Raw genomic sequence first — 12,875 nt, forward strand, 5'->3', positions numbered from 1 at the left:
CAGGTCGCTCGCAACGAGTCGAGAACGTGCGCAGTGGATTTCTCACGTGAATTTACATTGATGTAGGGTCTCAATAAATAGATTCCAGCAGTTTCCAAAATCTGGAAAAAATGCAATCCAATTAGTTTTACTTCTCTTTTTATTTTCGAAGCAAAAAATTTCCCAGCCCCGAATCGACATAAACGACCCTATTCAGACTAATCGCACTCTCAGGAATGCGACGAGGATATGATATCCCTAATTATGCTCAATCTGGTAACAGCTCGATGTTCCGCAACAGTTTCCTTCCGCTGCTTTCCGAGTACTCATGCAGCATTGAGTCAACGCTACCGTGAATACCACATAAGCTTAGTCGGTAAGAGCGTGAATGATCGTAATTCTTTTTCAACCGTTAGCGTAGCGACGAAGTGAGTTCTATTCACGAGTAACTCTAACAGATGGAACCCTGACTTGAGCCGATCCGTCCTTCCCTCTGTGCCAATTCCTGGTACTCTCTGGGAGAATTTTGTTTCACTCAATTGACAACAAACAATCCACATGTTATTTCCACACTGTGACGGCGATCCGTTTAGACCGCGGAGATTAAATTTTTTTAAATTGCTCATAATTGAGTACCGGCTGTAAATCGTCTCGCGGGCACTTCTGCCATTTAATTCGTATTCAATCTGGTTTTCGTCATGCCTGCGTGCATCATATGTGTCGGCAGAAACCTCGATATGTTTTTCTGCAAGCTTTTACTTCTAATACGATAAAATATCGATGAACGTTTCAATTATTACACATAACATCAGTTCAGTTAACTAGTTCAGAATCACACTTTGCACAATAATATATTCATTGTGTTTTTGTTTAACAAGCGTGTAGGTGAATGTGTTCATTTCTTACATTCTTTGTATTCTCAATGTTTATAATCTTCTTTCTGACAATTATACACATGATACATGCATCGTCTCTGCAACTACAAATTATATTCTGATATGCAGTTTGTCACAAGTCATCTGTATAATCCTTGAGGTAAGCTCAATCTATTCGTAGCTTTATATTTTCTCATTCTTACTTAACCTCGACAATATCAAGCTCGTGTATCCATCGTCATCGTCGATGTTGTTCAATTGATTTCACCTTGCTCTCCCATTTAAAACCAAAGTCACAAATCAGTCAACTCATACGACACGGTAGAATGTAGATGAAATTGTCTCGTATCCTATGAATCCCTGTAACATTTTATTTAGCTCTTAGCTCGAGTCTTGGCTGCTTCTCATTCTAGTTTATTCTCAGTTGGTAAATGTGTTAAAAAAGTAGAACATTTTTCAGGTTTAGTTTTCGGCGTTTCTTTCAGGCTCGAAGCATGCCCAATAGATTGGAATGGCTCGACCATGGATAAGGTGTTTTATTGGAGCCATTGCAATATCGACGATGTTTTACTTCTACTTGTTCTCGAACGGTGAGTATGTATCTGCCGATATGATCAGGAATCTGGGCATCGTACCGATTAATATTCGCCGAATTAAAACAACATCCTAAGCAAATTATTTGATCGATGGTTTTGACATTTTCTCAGTTGCAGAAAGTGACAAATCCAAAAAGGCACTTCAGGCTGATCTTAAATTTAGAAAAGTATATACTAGCATAAACGAACCACATAATCTCACTGGCTACCGAATGCCTGACGAGCAGCCTCAGCCTCGAAGGAATGTGGAGGTAACATCGTTTCACTTGTCCAGCTCGCCTGTGGGTGATTCTAGAATATAGCATAGTCCGTTACTCTGTAAATGCTGCTGGATTTCAATAATGATATCCTAAAATTAACAGACCGAGTGCAGCATCATCCACGTAGCGATGGTATGCGCAGGATACAACTCGACATTTACTACCGTAATTGTGGTCAAGTCCATTTTATTCTATCGAAGGAATCCTCTTCACTTTCACTTCATCGTAGACGAGATTGCCAACACAACTCTTTTCACGTTATTTGAATCATGGAATCTACCAAATGGTCAGTACATCTATACTTGCTGTTAAACAAAGTATTCGCTAGTTATAATTCTGTGAAATCTCGATTTCAAAATGACATTTCCATTTTATAAGTACAATAGTTTTGAATAATCTTCTAACAGAACATTCTTCCTCAATTTCAGTTCAACTGAGTTATTATAAGTCCGCAGAATTGGTACCGCGAGTAGCTTGGATACCGAACAAGCATTACTCCGGAGTTTACGGTCTGCTAAAACTGATTCTTCCTGAGGTACTAAGTGTTGATAAAGTGATAGTACTTGATACTGATGTTACCATTCTAACGGATATACTAAGGCTATGGAAATTGTTCGACAACTTTGAGTCTCAGCACTTCATAGGATTAGTAGAAAACCAAAGTGACTGGTATTCAAAACCGTCAGCAAGAAACCCGTTTCCCTGGCCTGCATTGGGTCGAGGTTTCAACACGGGGGTCATTTTGATGCACTTGAAGCGACTTAGGAGTATGGAATTTCTGAAAATATGGGAAAAAACGTCGCGAGCCACCCTAGAAGAGATTTCCGAAACTCATCTCGCCGACCAAGATATAATAAATACTGTGATAAAGAAGTACCCCGGTATATTGTACAGGCTTGATTGTACGTGGAACGTTCAGTTGAGTGTTCAAACATTGAGTGAAAATTGTTATACTAACACGAACGAAATAAATGTAGGCTACTTTCTATTCACTGTTAAGTCATCGTCTCATTTATCAATAATTTACGAACATACAGAAATTATTATGCTCAGATTATTCACTGGAATTCACCAAAAAAACAAGACGTGACCAACAAGCATATTGACGACTTTCGAAAGGCGTATCAAATATTTTTAGAGCTGGACGGAAATCTGCTGCGAAGGCAGCTTTTCCCATGCCAAAAATCAGACGAGCGAGTTTTTTCCCAAAACTCGGTAAGTTCGATTGTAAGAATTTTTGGTATATCACGTTCTAGAGAAAGTCACCTGTATGTAATTCTTTAGTTCAGTGATAATCTCTATAAATGCTGTATTCTGCCTTGTTTCTTGAACCTTGAACCGGGCTTATTTTTCAGGAAACTGGTCACGGCACGTGTCAGAAATTCGAGGAAAGTTCGCGAATTAACTATCGTACGTATTTGTTCCTCCTCGAGTACGAAAACAACTTTCGGTACATCCCCGACGTGACTCTGATCACGCAGTGTAGTGGAGACCGGTTAACGCTTTTGGAAGATTTGTGCAAACGTTGGAGAGGCGCGATATCCGTGGCCCTGTATTTTACGGACGCAGACACTTATAATTTCATTAAATTTGTACGGGGTTCGGAGGAGCTGAGCAAACGAAGAAACATCGCCTACCACGTCGTCTACAAGGAAGGGGTAAACGTGTTTTCTTCACTATCATTGCACGAATTGTAATCGGCGGTCACACCTAAACGTAAAATAACAATCTTCATTCGCAGGACTTTTACCCGGTAAATTATTTACGCAACGTAGGAATGTCGCACGTGACTACATCCTACGTATTTCAATTAGACGTTGACTTTTTACCCTCCAATGGTTTATACGATACACTGATGAGCAGTATTGTCTCCCTGCGATTGACCCAAGATAGACAAGTTGCGTTGATAGTACCTGCCTTCGAAACCGAAAGATACAGGTATCAAGATTTCACGTGCGGTAATCCGCAATCCTTAGATAATGCATAAATATATTGCCCGCTTATGGAAGAAACCCTTATTATGCTCAGGTTCAATTTTCCCGAGAGCAAAGAAGCCCTCGTTAGGTCTCTGAACCGTGGTATGTTTTACACATTCCGATATCACATCTGGTCCCAGGGACATGCGGCAACGAACTACACTCACTGGTGCAAGGCTTCTGAGCCATACGAGGTAAATTATACAAGTACGATGTGAGTACTAATATTTAGAAGTTTGTTACCTCAACGCGATTGCCAATTAATCTTTTTCTATGCATCAGATTCGTTATTTTTCTTACAGGTTGATTGGGAGCCAGACTTCGAACCGTATGTCGTGGTTCCGAGTTCGGCTCCTAGCTACGATACCAGATTCGTTGGTTTCGGTTGGAACAAAGTCTCGCACATAGCACATCTAGCGGCGATGGGATACAGGTTTGGAAATTTTTATAACCGGGTGAAAAATATATTATCAGGCCGTCAAAATTTTCTAGAATTTATACTTTCGGATACAAAAATGGGCTGTGATGTTATTAAAAGTATCCTGAAATCTGAAAAAAATAAAGTTCAATATACGGCCTGGAGGTTTATCATGTTTTACGTCGAGGTAAAAATTACAGGCAATGACTTTACAGGTTCGTCGTTCTGCCTGACGCGTTTGTTATCCATCGTCCTCACGCACCGAGTTTCGACATCGTTAAATTTCGACAGGACTCGTTATACAGAAGGTACCGAAGTTACTTTTGAGGAAAACGCGTTTCCTACAAGGATGCATAACTTCATACCGTTTGGATTGTTTTCATGTTGACTTTCTTTTATATTTTTTGATTTTTATTTCAGATGCCTGAAAAAATTGAAAGATACTTTTGTCGACGAGTTGTTAAGGAAGTACGAGGCTAGTGCTGTTTCCAATTTGAAGAAGCGATCCCGTTCATCCGGGACAAAAGTACGAGATGAAAAGGAGCAAAATGCTTGATTCGCCGTCTCTACACTCTGGAAATCACCTCGCCAAGTAATATTAATCTGGTATTTAGACAAGGAACGCATGATTCGCATACTACCTACACTCAGCTCTCCAGAGAAAATTGCGTTCACTTTTACTGTACCAAATGCGAAGTTTGACACGAACGTGCAGCAAACCGCCAAGACGTTTAGAAAAAAATTTAATAAATAAATAAATTAATATTCGCGCGCGACAATTTTGAGAATGACGTAAATTCTTGAATTGCGATTACCGCTTCTTGCTCTCTCTCTCTTTCTCTCCCCCTCTCCCTCTCTCTCTCTCTCTCTCTCTCTCTCTCTCTCTCTCTCTTTCTCTCACTCTCTCTCTTACTCCTATTGTAGCCAGAGATTCTAAATTTTTCCCATTAGTTCCCGTCTACGGGAGAAACTTAGTCCTCTTCTGAGGCATAAGCCGATTAATTACTTATCACTCGCCCCAGGTTTCCCAACTTTTCCCATCCCAGAACTGCGCGAGCTCCATTCTCTTATTGTTTTATTGTGTCGAGGCCTGATGCTACTTTTGAACCGGCAATGAAATCTGTAAAGAAATTGCTTTTCGTGTTGCCTGGAAACCTGGTACTAGTTGAGAAATTTTAAATTCACAAACTTTTGGCTATCTAGAATATTTCAGCGGGATTGATTAGTTTACAGCGCAATGCACACAGCTTGCGTTGGGAAGAATTTATTCCACTCCGAAGACGCTGAAAGTTTAGCGCCTTCGAAATTTATACCTTGAATGCAAAGCGCTGCTAATAAACACCTCGCGATCAGACATGCGAATTTACTTCCGAAATGAGGTTCTAAGCCATTAAGCGCGATGGGAAGCACTCAAAATGGTTTGGCGGACTGGCAGGTATTAGATTAAGTCAGTGTCTTGATTTAAAGGTCCCAAGAAGGCGATTTCCAGTGATTGGGTGTTTTTTTTTTTTTCTTAAGGAAGAAGAACAACGAAGGTTCTTAATATTTCGAATGTTTTTTAAACACAAATTTGAAAAGTGCCAGAAAAATTTGTTGTCGTCAAATTGTGTGTTGAAATACATTTAAAATTTGAAGAAGCTTCGTTGTTTCTCTGCATATCAAAAAAAGGAAAATAATCCCCGTAAATCACTATTTTTAGGCCTCTAAACCAGGACACCGCCTTAATTCCAAATCGATCCCGGTGTAATATCATACAATATTTCTGACTACACCTAATTACAGTACCATTACAAAACTGAAAAGTGCAAAAAATGCGTGTAGATTCGTAGAGAAAGATAAAAAGCGAACGAAACAGTAATGTTCAATTTAAGAATTCTCACAGCGGCGATGAAAGAGTAAACAGGCTAGGGGGTCGGATTTTGTCGGGCGAAAATCCTGTGAGATGGATAAAATATTACTCATCTCCGAAGACATGGAAGTCCCGAAGGCTTCACAGGGCGTAACTCGTGGTCGGCCAGAGAATTGAAAAATAGCCGGTAGCTTCGAAGTGATAGAATGAAAACAGGAATGATGCGAAATGATAAAAAGTCAGTCAGGCGCATTTCAAATCGAGTACAACGCGTACATTGAATACATAACTGTCGATAACGTGGAAATAGGAATAAATCGCGATCGGGTGAATAAATCGGCCTCATCGATTTTCCCGATTCAGCTCCAAACGCGGGTTTGTACTCGACATTTTCGCGCTGCATCGTATTTCGAACGGAAATGCGCTATTCGCATCTCCCAATGCAATTTAGTTGCCGCAATTCGCAATAAACTATACCAAAAACTAAAAAGACTGATGTTCAAACACGCTGCTTAGTCAAATGGATCTGACGGACTTTCAGTTGGGCGTAATTAAACTTTATTTGGCAAATAACTGAGGTTTATAATAACGAGAAACTCCGGGCTTTACTAACTCGTGATTTCAGCAGTACCGAGTACTAATTATTCTAATGCAATACCTCTGTTATTTATTCGCGTGGTTTTAGCCGGATTAGCCCGCGTAGTGGAATTCCAATATTGAATCATCCGCGTATTAACTCGCAGGGACTCGGCGTATAACGCGATCGATCGATCATTACAGATCTTTCAGAGTACGTGAACAAGTAATTATTTCATCCATAGATCTCGGCGCTGAACACTCGATATGATCAATCCAGCCGCGCCAAAATTTCGTCTGATTATCCCGTACGCTGTTCACTCTCCGAGTTTGTTGAATTATTTTCACACAGTGCCTTGTACTCTGGTACCCTGTACATATTATACAAATATGTTTATCAACTCAAAACCAGCTCCGATCACTCGCAGTATTAATTCGAAATATTATTATAACTACGTTTCGCTGCCCGCAGTCACGGAGATTTGGAATTACGCTGAGTAGGCGATACGACTACCGTTAATTTTAATCATTCGATAATCCAACTAATTGTCTGCGGATAAAACATCTTTGCTAAGAGTTTCTGCATAGTTTTTACAAGCGAATGGCTCGTTGCGCCTTCTTTGAATTCCTTCGAATAGTTCTATACATTTTTCTGTTGTTTTTTATTAATGCATATAACTGGTTGTTCAAAGGGATTTTCGAAGAAATAATTCACTGTACCGATAGATAGATAGATAGGTAGACAATTGTACGCGTACGAGTAGAATAAAAGGAGAACGGTTTTACGTACCGTCTTCGTTTCCTCGTTCGGCGGAGTAGCTTGTGAACCAAAATTTTAAGGACCAAAGTTAGAATTATACACAAAAGGTTAATTTTTAATATCGAGTAAATTTTATAATAAAAGTTAATCGTATATAAAACACCTAGGTATAGATTATAGTCAAAGTATACAACGAGGATATAGAAGATAAGAACGAAACAAATAAACAAATACCTTTGTAAAGTTATATCGACCATGTGACACTTGAAAATTTATATTATATGTTATATACGTATATCTATGCGTAGGAATGATTCGGGGAATATTTATTAAAATTTTATGATCCACCATGAAGTGTACAGAGCGGTTATTTAATTTGAATGCTTCTTTTTTAAATATTATACAATCACCACTATATTATAGGTAGATATTAATCGTTTATAAAATATTTATGTAATATTTACACACCCCAACACCAGATTCATTTTTATGTAATACGACACGTCCCAGAAATTATTTTCTATACAAATTATTATTATTATTATTATTATTATTATTATTATTATAACGAAGCACTCGATGAAAACATTTATATTATTGAGGCAAGCTTCGACCCTACGTGCTAGTTATTAGTTAGATTATACAAGTATTGTACCGTATTGTTTTCTCTCTATTATGCATCTACGTATTATAATTTTTATTTTAACGACATAATGAACAGGCATATGTAATGTTAATCTTTCAATTACGTTGACATTTTCAGGTATTACATCTTCCTAGTTACACGGGTGACCCGTTAATTTTTATTCTCGTCAATAATTATTATTAATGTAATTCAAGCAAGAAAATTAAAAACAGAAACTTATTCCTCGATACAACTATTCGTATATCCATTTTAATCGTCGACTTTGTGCCCTCCCGTCGTCTACGATTTACCCATGCACTTATACCTATAATCATTTATGTATTTACATTAAATCGCTTATCGTTTATACACCAAATCCAACGCCGATTCGTTATTTTACATATTCATTTACATATGTATAATACCGTCTCTCTTTTCAATAACAGCAATATAGGATTATGACGTAGAGAAAAATCGTACAGTATTGTTTTTCTATTTCCAACAAACAATTTAAAGTTTCAAGTGATCTCGATGATAGTTTACAGCTAATGAATGCATCGTATCGCATAAATGAGCGCGAAAAGATATCGCGTGGAAAAATTCCGGCCGCGTAGCTTCTTCCTTTCGTAGGTATCCGAAGTTGACGGAAGTACATTTTGCGAGGGTAACGCGCATGTATGTATCCATCCGAGTGCCGGTGTTACAGGAGTAAAGAGGATTACGGGGATAAGGGATAGAAGCGGCAACGTGCCCTGCGAGTTCGCTCGGCAGAGTACCGGTTACGTTTGAAGCGTTAATCAAGTTTCTTCGGAACCGCCCCGTTTCAAGAAATAACGAGAGGGAGGGAGGGAGAGCGACCTTTGCTCTTGTCGCTTCGCTTTCGCAGCTCCTCCGGCTCTTCGCGAATTAGTTTATGAAGTTGAGAGGCGGTTTTTCTTCTATTTCTTTCATTTCTCCCCCTCGGTGTACGGGTAATTTAAATTTCTCACCGAGATCGAGACGCGCCTGTCTGACGACTAGTGTATATTACAGGTACAACGCGTAATACCTGAAACGACGTTGCGAGACCTACAAAAAAGTTAACTGCGTCGCAAGGAAGCCTCGGTATGAAGGCTGTATGAATTTGATTCAGGCCAGGACGGGGTCTTGATTACGAGGATTTTCGGAAGGCCGGTTCAATTTTCGTAAAGAGAGAGAGAGAGAGAGGGAGAGACGAGTGTCGAGATGAAGCTGTGAAGCGGTAGCCGAGCAGCAGTTGGGGAACTTGGTAAATAATTACTTGTTTTTCTGCGGTCCTTGCAACGAGAATAATTTAAGTAGCTGTAACAATGGACTGAGATCCGACTGCTAAAGTAGTCCACTTGTCATTGCGGTGGGCGCGTATAAATATATATACGTACAGTCGAGTCTCCTGAATTAATTATCAACTCGCCTTTGTTACTCTCGAGGAAATTACTGCCGCGTAGGATCCTTGCAGATTCAGATAAGGCGCAGTTCTCCGTCTCTCTTTCTCCTTGAGCTCTTCCGACACCGAAAAACGGTGGAAAACAGGCCCATTCGAAATACAAATGGGGCACGGTCTTTGCTCGTTAACTCAACTTGGGCTGTGCGCAATTTCGCATCTCTGGCGTCAAGTTTCACCGATATATACATATACATATATGCATACGAAATTACTTATTATAATTTTTCCTACAATCCGACTACGCGAACATTCAATTCCGTATCGCGAAAAAAACGACGTTTTGCCACAATCGTAATAGATACATATCATTTTCATTTCATCACATTTATCGTCTTTTTTTCAACCCTCCGTACCCCCGTACGAAATTCCCCTGCAGCACAATTATCGCCGTTACACGGCGTTCAGTCAAAAAGTGCTTATCTGAAATGCTAATGGACTCTGCAACGACTCGGTTGCCGGCGGGCCATAAAGCAGCTGCAGCGAGGGGAATCGGTAAAACACGCTATCGGACAAATAAAGCCCTTCACGTTGAGCGTAAAAAGTGGATGCTTCGCCCTTCTTCCTTCGCCCTTCGAAAAGTGCTTGGGCGCAGATGTGCGAAACGGCCCAATCAGCGGTGACAAAAAAAAAAAAAAAAAAAACCCGACCAAAATGTAGATTTTGACACACGGGTCTTCATTCTCAATCCGAAACTCGACGACCCCGTCAATTACGAATTCCCAGGTCACGCGGACGGATAAAGTTTTTGCTGAAACGGGACGTGCACGAGGGCACTGTACTAAATAACTAACAATAAGTTTCGCAAGTCCTCTGTATGAAACTGTGAGGCAGGTATCTACGTGCGTGGAATTCTGATTGCGCAAAATTCTCTCTCACTCTCTCTGCTCATCGTATCTCGGGACGAGCAACACCCCTGCACACTTTGTCTATTGTTTTTGCCCGGAATTGCCACCCTTTTTCCACTTTGCAGCCACACTGTTCCCTTTTATCTACACACAGCGTCGGCTAAGTGAATTCGCAATGAACGTTCGCGGATTTTATCTTATCAGATTTTCAACTCTTTTAAATTTATTTACCAGTATTTCTCGTGCGTGTTAAGGGCAAAAAGTTTGTAGGAAGAAAAACGAAATTTCCGTTACCGAATGTTTTAAAATTGCTCTTCCTGGGTCGAAATTATGCTTTGGATATCACGATCGTTCCCGCAAATGATCAAAGATGGAAATGGAGCGTGGATAAAGTAAAAGATGAGCGATGCGGACGATTGTGTGAATAAAAGATGAAATGGAAACAAAAGAAAATGGATGTAATGTTTGAACTTTTATTGATCCCAATGGATCCATACACTAACAATCTACTATATGTAATAATTAATACCTATCTATATCATTTAACTATAAAAATTATACGAAATTGTTAATGAGAATAATATAAATTCATTGTGTGTACATATTGACGTGGGAATATTTTTTTCTGTTAATTATACCCTTGGTATAACTGCATGATCACTTTGTTTGACATTATTATTATTATTACTATTACTGATGATGAAAAATCGTCTAGTGTAATCTCTCTACATATTAGCAAAAGAAGTCGATATAAAACTGATGATGTAAATTTGACATAAATCGTTTAAATTGATTGATCAGTTAATTATTGTACGAATAAATGTTTATAATCTAAATGCTTCAGCGCGTTCAATAGTTTGAAACTTATAATTTAACATGGGTCCCATACGTTTAATTATACAATAATAGACGATAAATAACCAAATATAGTGTATAATATAATATAATGAACGTGATATAACTAATTAATACCGAGTAGAAGAAATTGACGCAATAAAAATCATACGCATACATATTGTGCGAGATTAAGCACCCGTTAAATGCGATCATTGTTCTTCTCTTTCTTTTCTGCTCGTCAAACTATAATTTAGTTTAATTTTTTTAAATCTTTAAATTGTATCCTAACAGACTTTTAGTTTCCCTAATGGCGGGTCAACGTTACACTTATATTGTCAATTAAAAACGATCAGGGTTCACTTGTAAATACAACAAGGAATGCGCGTGCGTATTACAGCTGCAGCTAGCCACGAGTACCGGTGAAGAAAAATCTCTGTGTTTCAACTTGATCGTTGGACTTGAAATTAATTAATACAGATCGATTTTTAAATTCAAGTTAATTATAGCGCCGTTTTGCAACGCAGTTTTAATCGATTTCTTCACAATAATATCTGATCTTTGGACGAATGATTGCCGTTGTGATCACGTTAAACATAATAAAACGACATCAGCTCGGTGAAAAGATTTCTCTCCGTGTGTGTATTGTTATTTATTGTTTTTGTCGTTATACGCGACAGCTGCACGGAACTGCAGCAGCTGATCCCTGTGTAACATGTTATATTAATAACAGTAATTATAACTACTTGGAAAAAATTCACATTATTCATTATTATCGTTACATACTTATATAATAATTATTTTTATATATTTATATTAATATTTAAATATACCTATATACATATGTATACGCGTTAATGCTAATATATTAGAGTCATTTATTGTAATTATTATTACGTAGACCATAGTTATAGAATTTGAATTAGTAATTAGGAATTAGGTGTCCTGAAACAATAACTGTTAGTTTCGCGTAGCGAGAAAGCGCGAATTGTTATTGAGCCAGTCAATGTTACACATGTATATATATATATCTCATCGATCTGTGTTACAATATAGTAAACGACGTTATATCAGTTACAATATTTAATCCACGTGCTGCGAAAAAGTGACAAGTATTTTAACAATCACGAGAAGCGATGTAACTATATATTATACAAATCCCTTTCGATCCTTAATCCGTTGTTCATCCGCCTTGATTTCCCTCTTTCTGTTTCATAAATTTTGTCCTTCAGTTATTACAATCCTAAATTTAAAAAATATATGATGTGTGTGTATATATAATAATAATAATAATAATAATAATAGTAGTAGTATTAACAATAATTATTATTACGTATTACGCTAAAAGGAATATGTGTGTATATGTGTATTGTATAGGTATCGGCTCGCCTATATATGCATAATGCATGGATCGTAGAACGTTGCAAACGGGGTGGGAAGTGGCGAATATTACATGATTCAAAATACAAAATTACAAAAATATATTCGTGGACGTCATCCCAGCCTAACGAAAGTCGCACGTATCAATCGTGTCGCATATATAGTAATAATGTATAATTCGCTATCAAATCTTTTTTCCCGAGCTAATATGCATAAATTAGTGTATTTACATTGGACGACTTCCAACTGGGATGAGCGAACCGCGACTCTTCTAGGCCGCTTAAAATATTCACGACATCGAAGCCTGCTGCTGCTGCGCATCATGCGTCGCGGATAGATGCGCGAAATTTTTGCGCCCCCTTTTTTTAAAAAAAAAAAAAAAAAAAATACAAGCTTAGGAGAGTGGATAATAAGCGCGAAATTTAATTTCTTTTTTT

At 38.3% G+C, this 12,875-nt stretch overlaps 1 protein-coding gene across 4 annotated transcripts; it reads left to right on the top strand.

The window, feature by feature from the left end:
- The first annotated feature begins 513 nt into the window (after positions 1–513).
- Positions 514–8,164, top strand: LOC124307187 (LARGE xylosyl- and glucuronyltransferase 2-like). Of its 4 annotated transcripts, none has more exons than XM_046768630.1 (12): positions 514–1,014; positions 1,315–1,444; positions 1,562–1,731; positions 1,813–1,996; positions 2,139–2,683; positions 2,764–2,925; positions 3,066–3,368; positions 3,452–3,648; positions 3,739–3,880; positions 3,989–4,119; positions 4,320–4,412; positions 4,525–8,164. In XM_046768630.1, exons 2-12 carry the CDS (start codon positions 1,366–1,368, stop codon positions 4,658–4,660), a joined length of 2,142 nt encoding a protein of 713 aa, XP_046624586.1. In that variant the 5' UTR covers positions 514–1,014; positions 1,315–1,365; the 3' UTR covers positions 4,661–8,164. The 4 variants fall into 4 exon arrangements, with proteins under 4 accessions (XP_046624586.1, XP_046624588.1, XP_046624587.1 ...); XM_046768632.1 differs by having other exon boundaries at positions 1,562–1,701; XM_046768631.1 differs by having other exon boundaries at positions 1,568–1,731.
- Positions 8,165–12,875: the final 4,711 nt, after the last annotated feature.

The sequence above is a fragment of the Neodiprion virginianus genome, chromosome 6 (assembly GCF_021901495.1).
Source record: "Neodiprion virginianus isolate iyNeoVirg1 chromosome 6, iyNeoVirg1.1, whole genome shotgun sequence".
Lineage (NCBI taxonomy): Eukaryota > Metazoa > Arthropoda > Insecta > Hymenoptera > Diprionidae > Neodiprion > Neodiprion virginianus.

Excerpts from the sequence above, each read along its gene's own strand:
- LOC124307187 (XM_046768630.1), top strand. The coding sequence starts at position 1,366 with ATGGCTCGACCATGGATAAGGTGTTTTATTGGAGCCATTGCAATATCG. Across the intron at positions 2,926-3,065 it reads GAGTTTTTTCCCAAAACTCG|GAAACTGGTCACGGCACGTG; the intron begins GTAAGTTCGATT and ends CTTATTTTTCAG. Across the intron at positions 3,649-3,738 it reads TTCGAAACCGAAAGATACAG|GTTCAATTTTCCCGAGAGCA; the intron begins GTATCAAGATTT and ends TATTATGCTCAG.